This window comes from Anguilla rostrata, chromosome 13 (genome assembly GCF_018555375.3).
Source record: "Anguilla rostrata isolate EN2019 chromosome 13, ASM1855537v3, whole genome shotgun sequence".
In the NCBI taxonomy this organism is placed as follows: domain Eukaryota; kingdom Metazoa; phylum Chordata; class Actinopteri; order Anguilliformes; family Anguillidae; genus Anguilla; species Anguilla rostrata.
The window spans coordinates 39,288,051-39,309,944 of NC_057945.1; the positions used below are offsets into that span (position 1 = coordinate 39,288,051).

Here is a 21,894-nt window from a genome sequence, read left to right on the forward strand (position 1 = left end):
TTATTTGTTGACTTTGGAGAAGCATTAGTCTTTGAAAATGAAGAGCATGTGAATTAAGCATCTTCCATATTCTCCACAGCAGCAGTGGCAGTCCATGTCTCAAACCCCTGGCCCTCACAATCTTTGCTAGCCCTGCCCTGATCACTGCTCCACACTGTTATCACATCAATTGATTTAAGAACTAACCAGGAGTTTTTAACATAAAAAAAAAAAAAACCTAAATCTTTGTAGTGAATGGTGCCGCACCTGTGATGCATATAAATATGGCACAAGGAGAATGCAGGTATTGAAGGCATTGACTCACCAAGCAGAGGGGGCCCCAGCAGCACGGGCCCACATTCCACTATGGTGACCAGCCCCACGGCGCTGGAGAACCTCTGCGCCCCCACCAGGTCCATGAGCGTCTCGAACAGCACCGAGCTGAGCCAGCCGAAGGCGAAGCCGAAGAAGACGGCGTAGATGATGAAGCTGGTGTAGTCTTCTGATAACGGCGCTAGCACGTGACACACCCCGTTGTACAGGACAGACGCGGCAAAAAAGTACTGCACCCGAGGTCGCACCAACGCGGTGTTGGCCACCAGACCCATGGAGGGCCGTGCCACCATGTCCACGAAGGCCAGGATAGACAGCAGGAAAGCTGCCTTGTCCTTGGAAATGTCCTTGCTCTTGGCGTAGTTGCTGAGGAACACTAGGGGAGAGAAGAGGCCGAAGAACATGATGCAGTTGCCCAGGAGGTAGAGGAGGAATCCGCGGTGGGTGAAGAGGGTGAGGTCGATGAAGCTGTTTATCTTCTGCAGAACGGTCCTCTTGTCTTTGACTTTGCCCACTGGTTTGGGCTTGTTGGTATTGTCCCTCAGTGCTGGCTGTGGTTTGGGCCCAATGGGTCGCATTAGTGACCCTGCCACACAGCAGTTCAGCAGAAGCCCCCCCAGGATGAGGAAACTACCCCTCCAGCCAAAATGATCAAAGAACCAGCTGTTGAGGGGTGCCAGGGTGGACAGGAAGACGGGGCTGCCCGCCATGGCAATGCCATTGGCGATTGGACGCTTCTTGTAGAAGTACTTTCCAATCATGGTCAGTGCAGGGTTGAGGTTGAAAGCCAGTCCCAAGCCTGAAACGAATCCACCAAAACACTGAAATAGTGAAGCTTTTACATTTGAATATATCAATTGCATGCTTTTAAAAAACATGCTTAAACATACAGAGAATGTATATCAGCATCTTGCATAAGAAAGAAACTGGGTTTTTGGCTTATTCTTCTCTTAATGTTTCTCTTTAATCTTAAACTAAAAAAAAAAACATATTTCTTTGAACCCTAAATGGATGGAAGTCCCATCAGATTCCTCAGACTGAGCTCCTTGCAGACTCATAACTGATGTAGTGAAGAGGAAGACACACCTCCCACTACTCCCACACAGAAGTAGAGCTCCTGTACTGTGTTGCAGAAGGATGCAGCAATCAGTCCACAGCCAGACAAGCAGCCACCGAGCATCATGATTGGACGGCTGCCGTACTTATTCACCAGGATACTGCTGACCGGACCTGAGGAAACATGAGAAGGCATCAAAAGATTTAGTTATCCTTTATCGGCTGCTATCACAGACTTGTCTTCCACAAATAGTTGAATATACTGAACAAGTTGACGTTATACATTTGTAAGCTCCTGAATGGATTCTGTTATTTACAAAAGTCTGTGACTAATATATTTGGAGCTAGTTTTTATAGTCTTATAAGCTATATTTGAACAAACAATTAAATGGTTCAAAATAAAATCTCAAAAATGACGGAAGTTTTGTTGTATATTCTGAATTTCTCGATTGTACGGTGTTGACTTATGTAAGTGTGACTAATTCCTTACTTAGTATTATTTATATCAGTTCAGATTCAAATTCACATACATATTCAAGTATTTACACAGCATAGATTTAAGCCTTGATCTTCAAAATTAACACAATAAGATATTGAATTGGAATTCTTCAATGAAATTGGGTAAAAATGATTTTCTTAAGTTTATACAAGATGGAAAAACAGAATTCAGTAAGGTCAAACACAAAGTAATAATTGATTTTGTGCTGGCCTTTGTAATAGATACTTTTTATACAAATTTATGTGTGGAAGCTAGTTAAAGCAACCATTGTGGTTTCTGATTATTCAATTTGTAAGCATTTTCCACACCAGCATTTCAAACAAGTCATCAAGCTTGTAATGAGCAAAGAGGATGGTTGCAAAATACACTAATATCAAATGAAAAAAAAAATCCCACATGTAACCACTAGGTGGATCCCTAACTACAGGCCTGGGGAGGCATAGGTTCCATTGCACTGTAATTTGCCATTTCTTTAAGCACTGCCCATTAGTCCTTCTTAATTTAAATGACATTTCCATAAATGGTCATTTCAACTCAAACAAAAGCTAGGACAGGGACAGAGACAAAGACTGGAATATGGGACACAGACATTAAAAATAATTTGCATATTCAGAGAAAAAATCCAGGTGAAATCAGAACTTGATCAGCACTCACTGCTTTCCCCTATAGGTGAACCTGGATACTATCATACAGCTCTCAGCCACCCTGGTACCAGACTGTCAAGAAACAGTCGTGCTTTATTTTTCACAGTGTTGGAAAGAAGCAGCGCCAGATGGCACGGGTAGTAAGAGAATAAAGATACATTCCAATAAGCCCTGGCGCGAAGTGCAAAGAGTCAGAGTCACACAGTAATAGGAAGCACAGAATTAGAGCTTGTGCTCTTATGCTTCAAAGAAAAGAGGTTTTTGAAAGGCTAGGGCTGAACTCTCAGGCAAGGCTGAGCTTGGTTCCCAGCCAGTTTAATGAAATAACACAAATCCACAGCCACCAATTTACATTTTTGAAATTTACTGTAAGCACTATATAATGAGAATTGCTGGATTTTTGGTGAAAAGAAACAAGATCCACAGCTATTACTGTCTGATAATAGGGCATTCTGGAGCTGCAGCACATGCTGTATTGTTATTCTTGTGTTGGAGTGCATTCTCTGAGGAAACATTTGCCTGAAGAAAAACCTAATGGTTTGATTGGATCCCCATTACTGAATCATAATGCATTTGCGTGCTCGACAGCAGTGTCTGGGGCCTGGAAGGAACAGCATATCAGAGGCTTTTCCTGTGAGGGTGTGAAGAATGTGTGAGATTCCTCATTCGTTGTATTCCTCAGAAGGACAACATGGACGTTTTGGGGGGGCAGGCCCTCTGTTCACCAGGGGGAAGTGGTGACTGAGGGGCGGTCAGCTAATGCTGAACCCAGCAGATTGGGCCATGTCTTCCTGAACAGAGCTGTCACTTTTCATCCAGGATTAGATTTCTGAGCGGAAGCTTCCGAGGGGGGGTTGGCTGGGTGCCAGAGCAGCCAGCAGCTCCAGTGAGTGGCAGCGAGAGGTCGAAGGTCAGGTTGAAATGTGGTGGCTGTGTGACGGGAGACTGAGGCTTCACAAACCCCAAAAGGGGAGGGCTCTTGTGTGCCGTTACTGACTACTGAACCAAATCAAGAGCTCTCCCTCTACAGCAAGCCAGTATGATTGTCTGTTGGCTCAAAGCCCTGATATTCACACAGTATGCGTGCTCATTTTGTGGTCTGTGAAGCCTCACTGTCAAATCATAACTGTATGTAATGAACAGACCAGAGAAGCCGAGGACATGGACGAGAGTAGCACACAGAACTTCACTAACAGACTACAACTGAAATTCACAGTTACTGCTTTTAAAAATGTAATTCATGACTCGGTGAGCGAAGTATGCTCCTGCTTTTGAACTCTGCTCTGCTCTTTAATTTCCGTTATACTACCTTTTCATTCCCCATTCGAAGTTTGTAACTTGATTGCCAACTGTCTTGTTGTGTAACTTTCATGTAAGGTCCCCCTTGCAAAAGATATTTCAATCTCAGTGGGGTATTCCTGGTTAAATAAAGGTTAAATAAATATAAAATTAAAAATCATCTAATTTCTTAGTTTTCAGGTCTTCCTGTTCCAGACACACTTGGACCTGCAAATACAGATGGGTGACTCTTGTCTCCTTAAACATGAGGTTGAATGAGAATCAAAATTCCAACTTTCAAGGACAAGGATTATTTTACCAAAATATCATATGTCTAGTTCAGTCCAGTTAAACGTTGTTAATAGTGATTCAACATCAGAGGCCTAGTGATGTAAAAATATGATAGAATTCATGTAGTAATAAGTACTGATGCAGATAATTCATACAGCAGCAAGAGGGAGATGTTTTGTCCTGACAATGTCAAATCAGGTCCAGTGTCTAAGCAGGACTGAGTGGTCCTCTTCCTGGACACCCTAGCAACTTTTGTTCACTATGTGCCTACTCCACATTAGCTCCCCTCTTTAAAATCCAATGAGCACAGCTAAAGCTAGTCTTTTTGAGAGGGGGGGGGGGGGGGGGGGGGACAGCAGTCTAGTCTATTTCTCCATCATTGACAACAAAGACCAGGCTTGTTCGCCTCTTAGTGGTTGAGAGGTTAGGTGGGCATATGTGGGAACAATGCACACATGTAGTCGCCATGTTGACGTGATGCTAACGAGGATCGGTTCTGCTAATGAGCTTATTTATGCATTCACCAATTGCAGCACTACAATGTCCTTGTTCTGGAGACCAGCTAGCTTGATTATGCAGTGCATATCAGTTTTATACAACTGGTTACTTGCCCACAGTTTCGATGTACATTGAGGCAACGGTTGCTTTTTTCAGGATGTACCTGTGGTAGAGTTAGAGCTGCATGCTGTTCAGAGCTCAGACAGGATGCCTGCTGTCTCAACTTCCCTGTCTCCTAGTTTACAGGTTACGCCTGACCCCATAAACAGCTGCAATCCCAATACTAAGGGCAATCTGGTAGTTCTAGTGGACATCAAAGGAAGATTTCCCCATTGCATAACCTGGGATGGCCAAGACAATGAAATCTTGTTAAGGCATGCATGCTGCCCTCTGAATCCAAATGGGGGTAACAGATAAATGGATTTGGTAACGTGTCTAATGAGCTTTCACTGTATTCATCAGCCTTGTAGAATAGAATGCTATGAAGTCTTTTTTTTCCCTCAAAGAGTCTAGTGTTCCTGTCTTCAAACATGTCCTCTTACCTTTCAGTCCCGTTCATTTCCTTCAAAAGGCTTTTTGTCTTTATTCAACCAAATACTTTTGGAAACCGCATGCGCTTTTTTTAAAAAGAACCAACAACTAGCTACATGGCTTTGTGCAGTACAAAAGCCATTTAATTTTGAAAAGGTTCTGTCCCTCTTCTTGAAAAATGGGCATTTGTTGGCTTGGCTGCCTGCCATGTTTTAAAATACAAAAGTCTCACTGTTTTCAAGTTAGCAAAGTCAGGCCCATGGGAGCTCAACTCAAAACCTGTGTGATTTATCATAACGCAGGTAAAAGCCGCCATTTATTCAGGATTGCTTTGACTAAGGCTCTTTCCCAGTGATTCGGTGTACTGACCTCCATGGAGAGAATGGCTTTAAGATTACCGTCTCCATCCCTCCAGCCTGCCCGAGTCCTCTTAAAACAAATGGGTCCAAATGAGAGTGGCTACCTTCTCATGAAGGATGACTCGGCTTCCTTGCCAAACACCAGCATTATTAAGCAAAAAGCAATGGACTCTGACAGCTTTTGTTTCGAAACCCTCCAGACTCATTTGTCAGCTAAGAATGGGACAAAGCGGTTTAAGATTCACAGAAGAGGAAGAAGAGAGAAATAAGGATAAAGTGTGATTGCAGTGCTGGCACCACCCCCCCTTGCAAACGGAAGAGGATGAAGCAGGAGAGACGTGGGAGTTGGGAGGTCCCATTGCAGGGGCACTGGTTACGTTCCCAGGAGATGCCACTGAAATTGAGCACTCACAAGCCGCCAACAAATTAGCAACACTTTAATGTTACCATAACTGATTATCGCGCCTTGAAGATACATGACAGAATAATGGTGGCGGTACATGTTATTGTGGCTATGACCGCTGAGCTTGCTGCTTCTTGCCAGGGACTGTGTGACTCTGGTTGCCATGGAAACTCAAAAAACCACTATGTCATCAATGTCAAGGCTTTTTACGGCATGGAGGCGTGAAGTTAAAGTCTGGATCGGCTCCTTTCTCTGTTTGAAGGGTTCTTAGACGTTTCACAAAATGTGGTGCCACAGATGCACCTCCTGCACTGCTCAGCAGAATGTAAAGCCTTCACACCTTGCATGAGGACTAAAGTAATCTGGGAGAAGAGTCTACACTTTGAACACAGAAAGTGTAAAATCCTGGGTTTGCCCCAAAATGTTCTTCCATGCTTACATCTGCCTGCTTCATACAAAGCTGTGATGTGGACGCTCTATGAAACGTCAGCTTCAAACAAGGTCAAATTTGAACTTTGAGGGTTGCACCTTGGCATTATTTTGAGCTGTACACTATGCCAGGCTAAGTGTTGCTCCTGAGTTGAGCATCCACGCTTCCTCCATAGGAGTTTAATGGTTTGATGCCGTGTTGAGTGTTTTGGTGCTGATCATGTGACGCCCCACGCCTCCTGTCACGCGCACTGTCGTTGAGGCATGAGGTGCTCTGCCAGTGGGCGCCAGCCTGAACAGAGGGAATGCTGGGACCAGCCCACACATCCTGCCCCTTCGCCCATGTGGGCCCTGCTCCTGTCCCCACCTTCTCGGTCATCGCACACAGGGACAATGCGCCATTGTTCCACCTCTGAGTCTCCATTCACAAAGCTGCGGGCTTAACCCACTTATCTGGCTTTGTGGGCAAAATGCTACATGCCTTCTTATGTGGATCTCAGTTACAAATGGCTGCCAAATCTTTCAAGCTTTGGCTGAATTATTAGTGTTTGCATAATTAGTAAACCTCAGCATCCAGAAATTACGCAGGCAAACTCCCGCTTTCCCCTGAATACAAGCAGGGTGGAAGCGGCATCGCAAGCTACAGCTTATGTTCATTCATGAGGAATTAATTACCAGCATAGTTCACTACCCGTAATTTTAAATACAGCCAAGATAACTGTGATTCTGTTTCAGCCGCTTCACAGTGGCTCTGTGGAGTGTCTGAAGCACACCAGGGTCCACAGCACATTGAGAAAAGGAAAGGATATTCACACTTCCCCCGGGGAATGGCTGCTCTCCACAAGCCCAACCAAAACGAAGTGGAGGCGTTGAAGCGGCTCAGAACACCTTTTGCGGTGCCTTGATGAGCTCAGGTTGGGCTGAGAATGAGGCAGACCGCCCAACGCCAGCCCAAAGAGTGACTGACACCTGGGGCAGGTAAAGCAGAGCCCAGCTCCTGGTGAAAAGGAGCCGGTCTGTCGCTGACAGGGCTAGGCTTTGTTCTCAGGTCAGAGATTGAATTTCCAGAGTACAGGAAGTGTGAAACGCTTTGAGAGAGGCGTTCTGTTCCTGGTGGTGCACGCATGGGATCCCTGTACGTGCAGAACAGCACGTCGGTGGAAAAAGCCTGGGGGAGGGGGTGGGGGTGGGCGGACTCTCGCTTAATGACACAACCTGTCTGACATCACCAACCACCTCTTTCACCGCATCCACTTTATCTCACCTATCACATGGCCTGCAGCTACCGGATTCACTTTGCACGGTTTTCAAAGGGAAACCACACACACACACACACATTCTCTCTCTCTCTCTCTCTCTCTCTCTCTCACACACACACACACACACACACAATAAGGGGCTTCAGTCAGACAAAGCCCTACAACAGACAAACTATCCCTGAGGACGACAGTGTCACAGACAATGTTTCCACCGAGGACGGCCCTGATCTTTTTAATAAGCGGCTATCTGACTCGACCCGAGGGCCAAGATCTGCGTAATCCGCCGCTCAACGGGGGGGTTTTACCCACGAGGAAACATCATCGCTTTCTGTTTGGGGACACAGATGTGATCTTGTCTTGTGTGACAACCAGCTCCTCTTGTCTCCTGTGACCTCACTTCACACGACTCCAGGCACTGAAAAGTTTTAATTTGGGACGTGAGGTAATGCCACCGACATCACACTGAAAGGGGTGGAATTAATTCTTCCTGTATGCCGCAAATTAAATCAACTCTGTGTACAGACAGCAGGTAGCAATGCATTTTCTGTACGCACACAGCAGGCTGGGAAAAAATCTGTCTTTAGAGAATATATGATGGTGGAACCTCCTGCCAGTAGCCTTACTGCTCACCTATTGTCCTTGAGCAAAGTTTATTTCCCTGTGTTTTACCATCATTTAAAGCAGGTTGTATTTGGTCGGCCAAGGTGGCTAGTCCTGCTCGATGGTTTTGCCATTTTTGACACGCTGTCTCTTTGATCAGTTAAATGTGTAATTTTTAAATAAAAGAAAGCGTGTGCACTATTTGGAAGTTGCTCCAGTGTATTGCTTATGTATTTTTTTCAGGATTTGAATTTTTGTGATTGTCCCTGTAAATATTCAGTCCCTCCGCCAGCACTTCTCTTCTAAATAAAAAGCTTCTTCGAAAAGCATGTTTCCGCGCACAGCCCCTTGGCTGCACGTGCTTCGTACAACAGGCTGAAAGCATATGTGCTTATATCCGCTGTATTTACAGTACGGATTATCAATGATTACAGTATGATTACAGTCCATAGTAATGCCTCATGAGGCTGTGGTAGATCCACACGTAGCGTTATTTTAATCCTCTACATGGGCTTACTCTTCCGGCTGCATTAACCGGCAAACTGTGCCACTGCACACGCTGTGTATTACACAAATCTCATTCAGGATTTTAGTCAAAAAGACCTACAAATTAATATGTGATACGTGCATGGTATCAGCCATAAATGATCATTATCATTATCTGCAGCCATGGCATCTAATCTCTTTACACTATGTCTTTTTTGTTTTGCTTGTACATGTTTGTGCAAAAAGTTGGAAAACCCTGGTAAAACGACGCACCTATTTCAACCCACTAACAGCAACAGTTCCTTAAGTCCGCTATAATATATTCTTGTCTTGTTTTGCAGCAGTGCTTTGAGCACACACTTGTTCTGCCTAAGGGTGCCAAGAAAATATAAACAATTACGTGGCTCAACATCTAAAATGCACACCGGATTTATTCGTTCAGAGACCCAACACGGTTTAATGCTCATGTGGTCATTTAAAATCCACTGCGTGCACAGTTTCGTTTGACCTTGTAGTAACAGCTCTGGCAGGTTTATGTGCCCCTGTGCCCCTCTTATTCAACATGGGGACGCTGTAGGAAAATAGAGCTGGCCCGCAAGCAAACCACCTTTAGCTTCAACAGACACTGTAATTACACCCTCCTGCTCATAACTGGTCTCAAACCAACAAATACAACATTGGATAGACGTGGCTATTTTTACAAAACAACTTTTCAAAAATAAGGAAAAATTATTTGTATTCAACCCTGTCACATTCCTCGGCAACATTTCTCATTGGTAGAGAGAACCATTCTTTTATGTGACTGTCATAAGATCATTTACACAATATGACCAAAAGTATCTCGACACCCCTTGGTCTAGGGCCGTTTTTCATGGTCTGGGGGGAATGGGGGAATCTACAGCATACATTGACATTCTAGATGATTCTGTGCTTCCCCAATAGTCTAGGGAAGGCCTGTCATGTTTTAGCATAACAATGACCCCAGTCACACAGCAAGGTCTATATAGAAATGGTTTTGTTGAGATAGGCGTGGAAGAACTTGACTGGCCTGCACAGAGCCCTGACCTCAACCCCATGCTACACCTTTGGAATCAATTGGAAAGCCAACTGTGAGCCAGGTCTAATTGCCCAATCAGTGCCCAACTCCACTAATGCTCGTCTGGCTGAATGGAATCAAACCCCTGCAGCAATTTTCCAATATCTAGTATAAAACATTCTCAGAAGAATGGAGGTTGTTATAGCAGTGGGTGTTCCATATTAATGCCCATAATATTTGGTGGGATGTTGGATTCAGGTGTCCACATACATTTGGCCATGTAGTGTATTTCCTGTGACTTGGGTAGATATTGGGTAGGCAATGCCAGAGGACACACTGGTCTCTAAGGAAAATGTCTTTTTAGCTTATTTGTCATGCTGAAAAGAGAAGGCGATATAAAGGATTACATGGTATTAATACATTTTGCATTCTGCAAATATTTTGCATTTTTGACATGATTTATTCAGTTTACAGAGTGCTTTATAATTACACAGAGTATTTAAACAGCACTCGAAAAGAACCAATAAAATTCTGTGGATTGTCTTATCTACATCCAGGTTAGTCCTGCATCCAATGAGCTTACAAGTGGGTACTACTGTATTTGTAACTCTTGACCTTCTAAAAATTATTTAATTAATTATTATATTACTACTAGTAGTACTGCTACTAATAATAATAATTATAATAGGGTAGCTGTGCTCAGTCTCCTAAATATTACCTTCAGAGAGCATCTTATTTCTACTGTGAAACTGCTGTGCTGTTAGTTTGATATGAAAGCCCCAGAGTGCCCTCCTGCAGCAGGGATGACTCAGCAGGCTGGGGCCTCTGATTACTGCAGGACTGCTGGGTAGCTGAGTGACAGCAGCCCTGCTGTTGGGCCAACACCACTGACACGGCTAATGACTGCCAAGTACAGTCCACACACTGCCCCATACTGAGGAATTTCAGGAGCATCAGCCACGTGTCTCACAGGCTAATGGGCTGGAGATTAGAGAAGAGAAACCCCATCTGTCTCTACGATGGCCAGTGATAGGTCGCTAGACGTTTGTGGGCTCAAAGTGCTGTGCGATTGCTATCTCCCCACCGCACCCCTCCCCACCCCTCCCAGTGTTGTGTTCACTTCCAGTCGGGCTCCAAAGCTCTGCCTCCAACATGGTGTGAAATCTCCTGTCTAGACTTTAGCTTGCCATTTCCAGCATTGTCTGATGCACTGTTCCTAATGCTGCTCTGGTTAACCCTGGTGTATCGTACCCTTTCCTCAAACTCAGTGGTGCCACACGAAGGCCAAATAAACAGACCTGTACAAACAATATAAAAACCGGACATTCTGGTTGAAAACCAGACATCTGGCAACCCTACATGTCCCTCTTACTACCACTAGTCTTCTGAGATTCTGAAAGCTCATGACAGACAGACAGACAGGCAGACAGACGGACAGCCCTGGACAGACATCCCTCTCACCTCCTCCGTACGTCACCGCCAACATGATGGACGAGATCCAGGACACCTCGCTGCTGGTGGCGTTGAAGATGACCTCGATCTCCTTGAAGAAGACGGTGATGGATTTTGGGAAGGCGTAGGAGAAGCCGATGGAGATGAAGGCTCCCGCCACCACCGCCCAGCCCCACCCGCCCTCCGGGGGTGTGTACCCCACGGGACCCCCCAAAGCAGGAGGCATAGCCGCTACACAAGCTGCTGTCTGTGAAAGAGAGGGAGCAGTAGAAGGATCAGTCAAATGATTATTTCGCTGCACAACAACCATACACTGCTCAACTCAGGGAAATGAGCACAGTAGAAGACACTGCTTGCTTCCTGAATCAGCAACTACAGCTGCACACCATCACCCGTGGGACTGGGAATAAGCAGCTCGTGCTGAAAACCAGCCACCTTCCTTAAAGAAAATGTCCTGTCTTTGCTTTGATAAATAAGATCACCTGCTATTGTTTTTCTGTTTGTTACACAAATTATTATTATTATCTACTTCATATGATTACTTGGATTATCCTGTTTGGAAATACATTGTGTTTTTCGTACTAACAGGTACAAAGCTAATTTGAATTAGGGAGATGAAGGGAGGATGCCAGGGAGAGAATGAAAAAAGATCTTGAGAGAGAGGGAAAGGAGAGAGGTGCAGAGGGAGAGCGGGGGGGGGGGGGGGCAGAGAGAGAGATACAGAGAGAGAGAGAGTGTGTCACACATCACAAACACTGGCAACCTAGTGAACAATGAGCCAAAAGTCTATAGTTCTGTTAAATTTTAAATAAACTGGGTCTGCCCTGTGTGTGTGTGTGTGCGTGCGTGTCTATTGTGTATGCCTGGTAATTGGTGATTGTCAAACAAAACACAAGAGCAGAGACTAAAAACAGCCTTGTTTCTCGTTCGTCTCTGCTATTCTCCAGTAACTGTTTAACTGGCAGCGCTGCACTGCGTTCTGGGAGGACTGGGATAGGGAACGCTTCATGCACATGACCAAGCCTCAGTTTACAAAGCAATACGAGAACCCTGCACCTGCAACACGCACACACTAATACTTCAGCATCTCTCACAGAACAGGGATCTCCTCAGAGCCTCCTTCTATATCCACTACTTTAGAATATGTCTGTGTAGGAGGGGGGTAATAAGGCAGACCTGGTTTGGGCCCAAGGGCACAGAAGTGCGCCCTTAAGTTAACAGCCACCCTTCGGGGTTTTCGCTCTCGATACCGGTCATTAAGTGGTTCGCATTTAGTGGGAGCTCAAAATCCATTGGGCTGCCCTCAGAAAACATATTCAAATGGGGAAGAGAGAAAAAGGATCCCCACCTTTACCACCTAGCTTACACACATAATCTCACCACAGTGAAATACCACTGTGCTATTTGTTAATAATCGGGACGTGATGTTCTAGGACTGAGTGCCAAGTTGTACAATGCTGCTACACATACAAGTGTGGCACGCTGCTCGAACTGCTTCAGCAAATATTCACCAGAGTAAATGGATAATCCAGGCAAAGTACAGCATCCAAGACAAGGGCATTACGCTAAGTAAATAAATAAAGTAAGCTGCGGTAAGAGCTGTGGAATTGCAACACTTTTCGCCTCCGAATAAACGCCTGCTGGTTGTGGCCCTCTACAGGCCCTGGGGTCAGAGGTCGCTCATCTTAAGGGGCACTCAAGACGTTCCAAGGACAGTGCTGACCATTAAGGCTACTGCCAGTTAACCCTCAGCTTCCATCATGGACCTCCAGATCGCTGGGCAGCAGAAGTGATGGCTTATGGGTAACATGCAATGGGAAGTCCCCACCTCTGCACTAGAGGGAAGCTTGATCTGATGACTAAGGGAGGCTCTACAGCACCAGCTGAGAGGCTTCGTGGCTATGCTAAAGATACGTGAAGGACACAGACTGAGCGCAGTCATGGTGTCTGGTTTCCTGCAGGAGATGAGACGGGTGCAGCATGCATGACTGAGCACCGTTTAACAGGAGCAGAGAGGAACCTCTGGTCAACTTTTTTCTAGCAGAAAACATCTCAGCACCACAGTAGATTGGCAGTGAGACAGCTGGGAGCTCAACCATGGAGGGACAACAGGCTTTCATACTGTAGTCAGACTGAGGGTGGAACATACATTCTATTGTTTTTTTGTTTTTTTACTACTGAAATACTGAAGTAGATATTGACCAATAGGGGACTGTAGCATTTCAGAAGAAGAACAAGAAGAAGAAGCTCAAAATAACCCAGTTTTGGAGTTATGGTAAATGGACTGCATTTATATAGCACTTTTATCCAAAGTGCTTTACAATTGATGCCTCTCATTCACCCATTCACACACACACTCACACACCAACGATGAGAGGAGCCATGCAAGGTACCAATCAGCTCATCGGGAGCAATTAGGGGTTAAGTGTCTTGCTCAGGGACACTTAGACACACCCAGGGTGGGGGATCGAACCGGCAACCCTCCGACTGCCAGACAACCGCTCTTACCTCCTGAGCTATGTCGCCCCAGTTTTTTTTATTGTGTGGCTGTGTGAAACGCCATCTGAATTCTGTTTGTTCACATGAGGTCAAAGGGTGCAGATGGGAATGCCAGTTATATCTGTGGTTTCCACAGGAAACTCAGACTGAGGGTGGAACACACATTATCTGGGTTCATCTTTATTAGAGTAGATATTGACCAATAGGGTGAATAAGCAAATATGAGACATTTCTAAACATTTCACAGGTCCCTGAAAGGTTCTACATTCAAAATCTGTCCCGATATTAAAAACTATTTCTAATTTGGGTCTCGACATTAAAAAGTTTAACACCATGCCACGCTTGCACATGGAATCTCGACCTGAATACCAGGTGTGGGATTAACTCTCTCATTGTCCACTGAGTTTATCTGCCTGTACCTTTAAGGTCACTCAGACTGTCAACATGGCAAGCGACTGAAAGACACACAGGGACAGCTGTCACAGGCACAACCCAAGATGCCGAGAAGTCTCAGAGCTCCGTTGAAATGTCTGGGTCAAGATTGGATGAAGCACACCTTCCAGAACTCACCCAAAGCTTTTCTCAGAGCTGAATCACACTCTTCCTCCCTCCTCTGTTTTCCACCGTTCTGCAGTAGTCTTCTTCTGTGGAAAAAAGAAATGGGCAGACAGAGGGAAAAATCAGACATATGGTAGGTGCTGCAGGGTTTAAGATTAGGAAAAATCTTCTCCACTACTTGATGATTCACATTTAACGCTGAAACCGTCTGGACTCCATCCCTGTGCGACAGTGCCTTGGGTACGCCATGCTTTCTAAATAAAGCATTGCATTCTGCACAGTTCTTTTGCACTCCTCTTAACACAAGGTTATTTGCAGTGATAATAGATTAACTTTTCCATCACTGAGAATCGTTAGCAGGATAATACTTTATTGATTCCCCTTCCCCACCCCCCACCCCCCCACCCAGTGTCCTGCACCCATCACTAAAGTGGATGAGTGTTATTCACACTGCAAACCCTACATATTAGTCAAGCTTGACAACATATAAATTCCTCAAATTATGGAGACAAGAACAGCCAACTGCCTAGTTTTAATCAAGAAAAGTCTTTTAATTGCCCTTGACTGAGATGCTTTTCTAAGCTTTTTATGGTGGTCTTTGATGTGAAATCATGCCAGTTGCAAAAAAAAAAAAAAAAATTCTATATATATATTTTTTTCAAGTTGATTTTCTTTTGGATTTCACACGTGTAAGGAAATTTGGTTGATCTAATCTGCCTTTAGCATGCTACAGTGAACTAATTGAACTAGGATAGACTTGCTGGAGATTTGTCAAAGTGAGGCGGTTGATGTCTGACCAGAACCAAATGTGAGGCATACAGACACACACTCACAGAGGTGACCATGACCACTTGGTTAATGCATTCAGCCTCAGTATGCATGAATGTTGATTTTGGATAGACTTGCTAGACAGGACCAGTTTGACAGTCAATCAGAAGGGGAGCAGGCATGCATACAGAGGCAACAAATGGCCTTTTGGATACCTGTCACCTTATTGGTACAGTATATTTAGGTCTGGAAAGGGGTCTAAAGCTGGTACTTGAACAACACTGTATTGTAATTGACCTGCCTTGCTTTCACCCAGTATGTTTCATACAGTAAAGGAGACTAGTTCTGCTTTTTAAGAAATTGTTATTGATCTAAAGTTTTGAACTACAAGTTTTACTTTAGAAAAGATCAAATTCTGACAGATGTTTTTTCGGAATACCAGTACAGAGTAACACCACAATTTTATCTGGGTTACAAAATAAAATCCCAAAGTAAATGTTTAACCAATAAAAAAAATCTATGAAATACAACGCTAAAAACCCTAATCATTAACTATGAGAAAAATAAGGGACATGGCATTACTATGATTGAGAAATACAAACAACACGATGCAGACAGTTGTAATGTTTTAAGTGTGGCAAGGGTCAGATCAAAGTTTGATTCAAGCAGGTGGAATATTTTGTATAAATCAGTAAAAGCTGGTCTTTGCCAAGTACTCTTCTGGAGTGTTCCATTACACAAATTGCATGGTTTAATTACAAGTTCAGTTAACCAACCGTACACTAACAAGTTTAGTGATTGCTTATGGAAAGACAGGTGGAATAAAATTGTTAAAATTCTTTCAATGTACCCCAAGTAGACCTGAAAAAAATATTTGTTTGGGATAGTGGTATGGCAGGATCAGCCCTTTAGAATTCTATAATACCACATTTTTATAGATATAAAAGGACCATGTTTACCTCTCAAGACATTGTTAGGTCATGGTAGATATCTACCTTGAAACACAAATTCCTGGCAAACATGCATCCAATAACTGATTTATTTATGCATAGGTTTAAACAAGGCAAACTAACTGCTGCATTTACATTGACCATTCCTATTCCCATGTGGAGAAACAGCAAGGATGTGCAATGATAAAAAAACAATTGGCTATGCAGTTACAGCAAGGACATGGGACCTGTTCAATTGTGAGGTGTAACACAATTTAACAGGTCTGGTAATAAACATAGCACAACATGACATGGCATAACATAACATAATGATGTGAGCAGGCCATTCAGCCCACAAATGTATGCTGGTCACTGAAGCCTGTGGACACCTGTCAAACACTGCAATGCACACAGGAAAGGATATCCTGAAAGGACAGCTCTAATGCTGTCACCATTACAAGGCTATGCCCCGAATATTGACCTGGTCCTCAATAAGAAATTTAAGAAATTTTGTTTTCAAGTTCCGGTACTGGCCATTTCAGGGCAAAAGTGCTTTCCTAAGGGAAATAACTTCAGATGTCAGGTTTCACTACAACGTTTTGAAGACCCAAACCTGTATATGAAAGCTGTATTTTTTGTTTTCTGTCTGCTGAGTCTGCTAAGGCACCGCAGGAGCACCTATACCTGTGTCACTGGCCAGGTTCAGGTGATCTGAAGATTGTGCAGCCTGCCTGGTACACATCCTCAAAGCGCTCAGAGGGAGCCTATGAGCACGCTCATTTTAATGGAGGCAATACGTCTCTCGCAAAACCGACAGCTTCTTTCACATCCTGCCCATACACATTAAGGCTTTCCTGGAAATGGACAGAGCAGATTATAAATCTGAGCCGGCTGGAGCATGCAGTTTCATATATATGCATGGGCATGCTAAATGGGTTTTAAATCAGACGCCGCACTGGGAATCCCATCTACATGCACTTTTATCTCATCTATGACCTGAAGTTATACCTGCCATAAAATGGGGACTATAAGCTACACTTGTGTATTTAATGCATCCCTCTTATTACGACAGCGAATTCATTGTGATTTACATCCCGCTCGCCCATTTGGAGCTGTGACTTACGAGCCAGCCAGCACGCTACATTGACCTTGTCGCAACAAACAGGTTTCAGTGTGAGTTGCCTACCGTTCCACTGGCTGCCTGTCTTTCTGTCTGTCTGTCAGGCAGGCTTAGGAGGTGCTGGGCTGTTGTCTGTCACACGCTGAAGGAAGGCACTCGGAAGACCAGCCAGTGCAGGCAGCAAAGCTCGAGGTAAAAGCAGCAGGTTGGGACGGTCTCAAGATCTGTGACACACACGCACCCCTCGCAGGAGACTAAATCGTCCAGGTCCAGCCAGGTCTTCCTGTTAAGTGCTAACGCCCCCCCCCCGACCCCCTCCAACGCACAGAGTGTGAAGGGTACTCCTGTCCACTGACGCAAAACAAACACACACAACGTCACTCACCGAGCAAATAAAGTTCACCAAGGCTGACTCACCTTTCATACGGTTACCCAGATCAAACAGTCCTGTGCCCTCCTGCTATAATGGCAGCGTGAATCCACCACACAAAGTCCAGCATCCTGTTTTTTTGGCTGCTGGCCGGCTGAAGCCGAACCCCTCCAGAGAACCCTCCCCACCACAGCTCTCTGTGGCTCCTCCCACATGCACAGCTAGTGCCCCAGAGATAACAAGTGTCACAACACTGGCCACTGAGCACCTTATTAATTTCATAAGCAATAAACATCACAGGCCATTAAGTGTGGTGACGTTATCTGGCACAGCGAAGTGGGCCGCTTTGTTCCGCTCCGTCTCCTGTGAGAGAAACAAACGCTCTGTCTTCTAAGAGAGGAAAAAATGCTGGGCTGTTTCTCTGTCTTCTAAAAGAGGGGGAAAAATGCTATACTATGTTTCTCTATCTCCTGGGAGAGGAACAGGCCAGGTTCGGTTTCGCTAATGGACCCTGACTGAGGGGCACTATTGAGAGCCCCTGTCCTAGCCTGATAAAGGCTTGCTTGGCAGTCAGCAGTTATTCAAAAAGGCAATGCCGCTAACCCCTTTGTGCTAATGCCAAATCTGGCCAATCCTCACCCCTTTAGGGGTTATAATAATAATAATAAACTTTATTTGTATAGCACCTTTCATACCATAAAATTCAGATCAAAGTGCTTTACAAGAGAAACAATAGAACTCAGTACCACAGGTATTAAGATAAGATAAAAATAGTAATAAAATAAGTGTTCTACTTCAGGCTCTATAAACAGATGTTTGCATCGCAGAGACTTGGAAAACTGCTTAAATAAAGCAAGACACTTGTACTGTTTACAATGCTATCTTACATTAGTTTATAATTTAGGTAGACATAAAGTACCACAAATGCAATTATATTGGTGAAAATGCAAAAATAAAGCGTTGTAACTTGCCTACAAAGGCTGGTGCACAACTTGCATATGCCCTCCTGTCTACAACACACAGGGGCACACACCAACATGCATAAAAATATCAAGATTACAATATGAAAGATTAATATTTTGTAAAAATACGTCATAATGGATGGTCATTCAGTAATATGAATCTGACTATTCATATTAATCGCAGGAATGACAAATAAAATTTGTCACGATGATGGCGTGATGGTGAAATGCATGTCTAAAGTAATTAATGAAGTGAATTGCACCAGCAGAATCAGCTGGCAAGAAAACTGCATTTACAGCCTGGTGAGCAGACGGAATGGCCTGTTTGATTTGGATTGTTTGGTTGGTTTGTTTGACTGAATAAAATCACCTTATTGCATTGCAGTTCTTTTCAAACTGGATTCACTGTGCTTGACAGGTTTTTTTTTTTTACATCTCAATATGACTCAGTGAACAAAGATGAATTAAAATTTCACCATTTTATCATTTTTAACCATATTCATTCTTATTTTTTAAAATTAGAGACCAGATTTAATTACTTTCAGCAATTAAAACCATAACTCAACAAAGAAATTTTAAAGTGAACAAAAAGTCTTATTAAGAAAATTAAACCTTTAAAAAAAAAATTGGAAACAGAAACAAATTTGCACCACATTATGCACTACTGTACGCACACACCTGTCAATGGTCCTCACTGGGAAGAGTTCATAAATATGCACTAGGTACAGTAAAATCTTGAATATCTGGAATTCTGCTTTCTGGAATGTTCTGCTTCCCAGGATATGAGAGTGCAGTTTTTCCTCAACCCAGAGTGACAGTAATCAGCCTATCGCAAGCCCCTCCCACAGACTCACAGGTGGGACAAGGGGATGATTACTAATATGTAATTTAAAAATACAATTTTTAAACATCCCACACTGATCGAGAGCTAAACAAACAAACACACCACTAGCTCAACACTGTATATACTGTACATTGTGGTACCAGATTTGTGAAGACAATTCACAAAAGAATCTATTTTATTTTAAAATAGCAGGTGCTGTGTCATTTGGCCAGCAGGTGGGGCCCTAGAGCACACAATTAATTCATTAATTAACTGGCTTCAAACAACAAAAATGCTGCATTAATACAGCTATGAATTCATCTTCGGGGTGTGTCCTACTGTCTGGAATTTGCTACTTTCCAGCACCACTGATTCACAGATGAAGCCGGATAGTACAGGTTCTGCTGTACAATCAACTTTTCCAGGGTTTAATGATGTCATAGTGCCATTTTAGGTGGCTCTAATAGAGTTAATTCATAGTTCAGGGGAAACTTAAATGCCACAAAGCCTTCAACAGATGTTCATGCCCATGGTGCAGCCTTAGCATTGTGGCGCTCCTTACCAACATAAGCAGACACCATAGATGCTTCTACAGAGCTGACTGCATTCCCTCTGAAGAACCATGAAACGTATAAAGTGCATCAGATAGCACTAGTGGAATCTGCCTGAAGGTGCTATACATGTTTATTCATTTACTCTTTCCGGCCAGTTTTAACCCAGCTGAGTGTGCACCATTGGCAACAGCAAGTTGCACTGAAGTCCACATAATTTGTAAAGCGCTCATAAAGCTGTGATTTATTTGCAGCACCTACTGTACCTCCACCATGGAAATTTGTCCCTGTCAGTCTCTGAAGTAACCAGTGGTCTACCACCCCTTCACAACGCAAGTTTATATAAGATTTATGCCGCTGAAATGCAGGCATCAACTTTAATCCCACCTAGAGTCGTGACAACAGAATGCCTCTATTTCAGAAAGCACAGGAATCTTAGCTTCATAGATTAGCCTGCTGTGCTAACTCATGAATCTGGTGAATGCAATGTTTATAATAAATTGTTTTCAATTCATTCTGCTAAAACTCATTACACATAAAACACATAACTCTACAAATCTGTGACATCAGTTCACTTTCTTAATTCTCAAGCTACTAATCAATATGCATTGAGCAATCAAACAGTCCTTCTGGGTACTGGAATTCATGCACACTGCAAGAAGTGCTTATTTTAATGAGGTGAGGACACAGGAAGTGGTTAGACGTGAACAGGAAGAGGATTGAAGCAAAGCTACTGTGCTGCGGTGGAAGTCTCCTAAATAACACAGTCTGTGTGATTCTTGCTATGATACATGGCTTGTAGAGGGTGCAACATGCCATTCAGACAACAGAAAAATACACAGGAAAGGGCTTAAGAGTGCAACAGGAAGTGTGAATTCCTGCACGGACAGGTCAAATAAAATATTAACAGTACAATCAACTGACTCAAGTCACTTATTTCATTCCACTTAAGCTGAGATCTTGAAATCAAGTGGTTAACCAAGTTGCTCACCACACCAGACTGTACCATAAACATTTTGTTTTGTTCAATCAATGATGAATTGAATTTCTGACGTCGCTATGACTACTAGGCTTCACTGAAGCGTCATTCAGTTGGTTAATTGACCTAATTTTTCCTCTTCGTGGCATTGTGCTTATTGCAGCTACCATAAGCTATTCACAGACTGCCTTTGTTTAAACACATTTTGTGCACAGGGCTAGCGCAGTCTAGCCTTGGCCTGTACAGACTCTCATTCCGACCGCACAGTCACAGATATTGACCCTTTGCAGCCACAGGGCATAGGACTTTAACCTTCTGTTCCGGGAGCAGTGACACACAGATAATACAAATAGTCCTCTTATTCACTACACTATTTACCTCAGAAAATTTGGCAAATCAGTAGAGAACGGTTCTAAATTTCCAGATCAGCTTCCTTTGATCTTTATTCTTCATCATGCTCTATTAACGTTATTCCATTTTTAAAAAAATCATTTCTTGTTCGAACAAAAAAAAAGTCACCTTACGTAAAAAAAAGTGTTAAAATATTGGATATTTAAAGTAGGCTAATGGCCCTGCAAGAGAACACAAAGCTTTTCAGACCGAAGGGGGTTATAGGCAGTACACATGCTCTGGACCTATCATTTCCATTATCGGCCTTTACAGCGTAATTAAATGTTCCAGTGGCACAGTTGCTCTCATAAATCCACCTGTTGAGCAGTAATGAAAAATCACTAATTTTGTGTCTGAATCATTGCAAATGGTCACTTAATACTTGTTATTCACAATCACAAGCTTATTTACAGAAGAACGACCAGAGTCCCTAGACCTATATTTATCAGTTTTATTAAGCATTATTCAACATAATGTCCTAACAGCACATTCATTTTTACCAACTGTCTCACTTTCCAAGAGTTCGAGAGAGAAAGACTGCATGATTGCTTTTCAGAACTTTGTTCTTTAATTGCCAGGAAGCACTTGAGCTATTCTGGCCTTTCCCCCGAGACCCCATCAACCAATAGGGTAGAACCATTTACCAGACTAATAAATCCACATGGTAACCAGTAGAAGCATCTTTCCATGATTTAACATCACTGTTCATGGCTCTTATCCAGTGCAACAAACAGTAGCGCGGTAGTACAGCCTCAAAGGCAACCTCTGTGACCCGAATTCTCGACTGCTCCAATTATCTGACACAATCTGTA

At 43.5% G+C, this 21,894-nt stretch overlaps 1 protein-coding gene across 4 annotated transcripts in view; it reads right to left on the bottom strand.

Moving 5' to 3' along the window:
• LOC135238473 (monocarboxylate transporter 1-like) overlaps positions 1–21,894 on the bottom strand; it is a 34,843-nt gene that overhangs the window by 4,797 nt on the left and 8,152 nt on the right. The window contains exons 1-5 of one of the 4 annotated variants that reach the window (XM_064306391.1): positions 17,074–17,335; positions 14,203–14,273; positions 11,143–11,380; positions 1,399–1,542; positions 305–1,111 (exon numbers count right to left, since the gene is read on the bottom strand). In XM_064306391.1, coding sequence (XP_064162461.1) covers positions 305–1,111; positions 1,399–1,542; positions 11,143–11,359 — 1,168 coding nt within the window. In that variant the 5' untranslated portion in view covers positions 11,360–11,380; positions 14,203–14,273; positions 17,074–17,335. Of the gene's footprint in view, positions 1–304; positions 1,112–1,398; positions 1,543–11,142; positions 11,381–14,202; positions 14,277–17,073; positions 17,336–21,894 lie in introns of those variants that run through there. The other 3 variants (XM_064306389.1, XM_064306390.1, XM_064306392.1) reach the window with 3 other exon arrangements.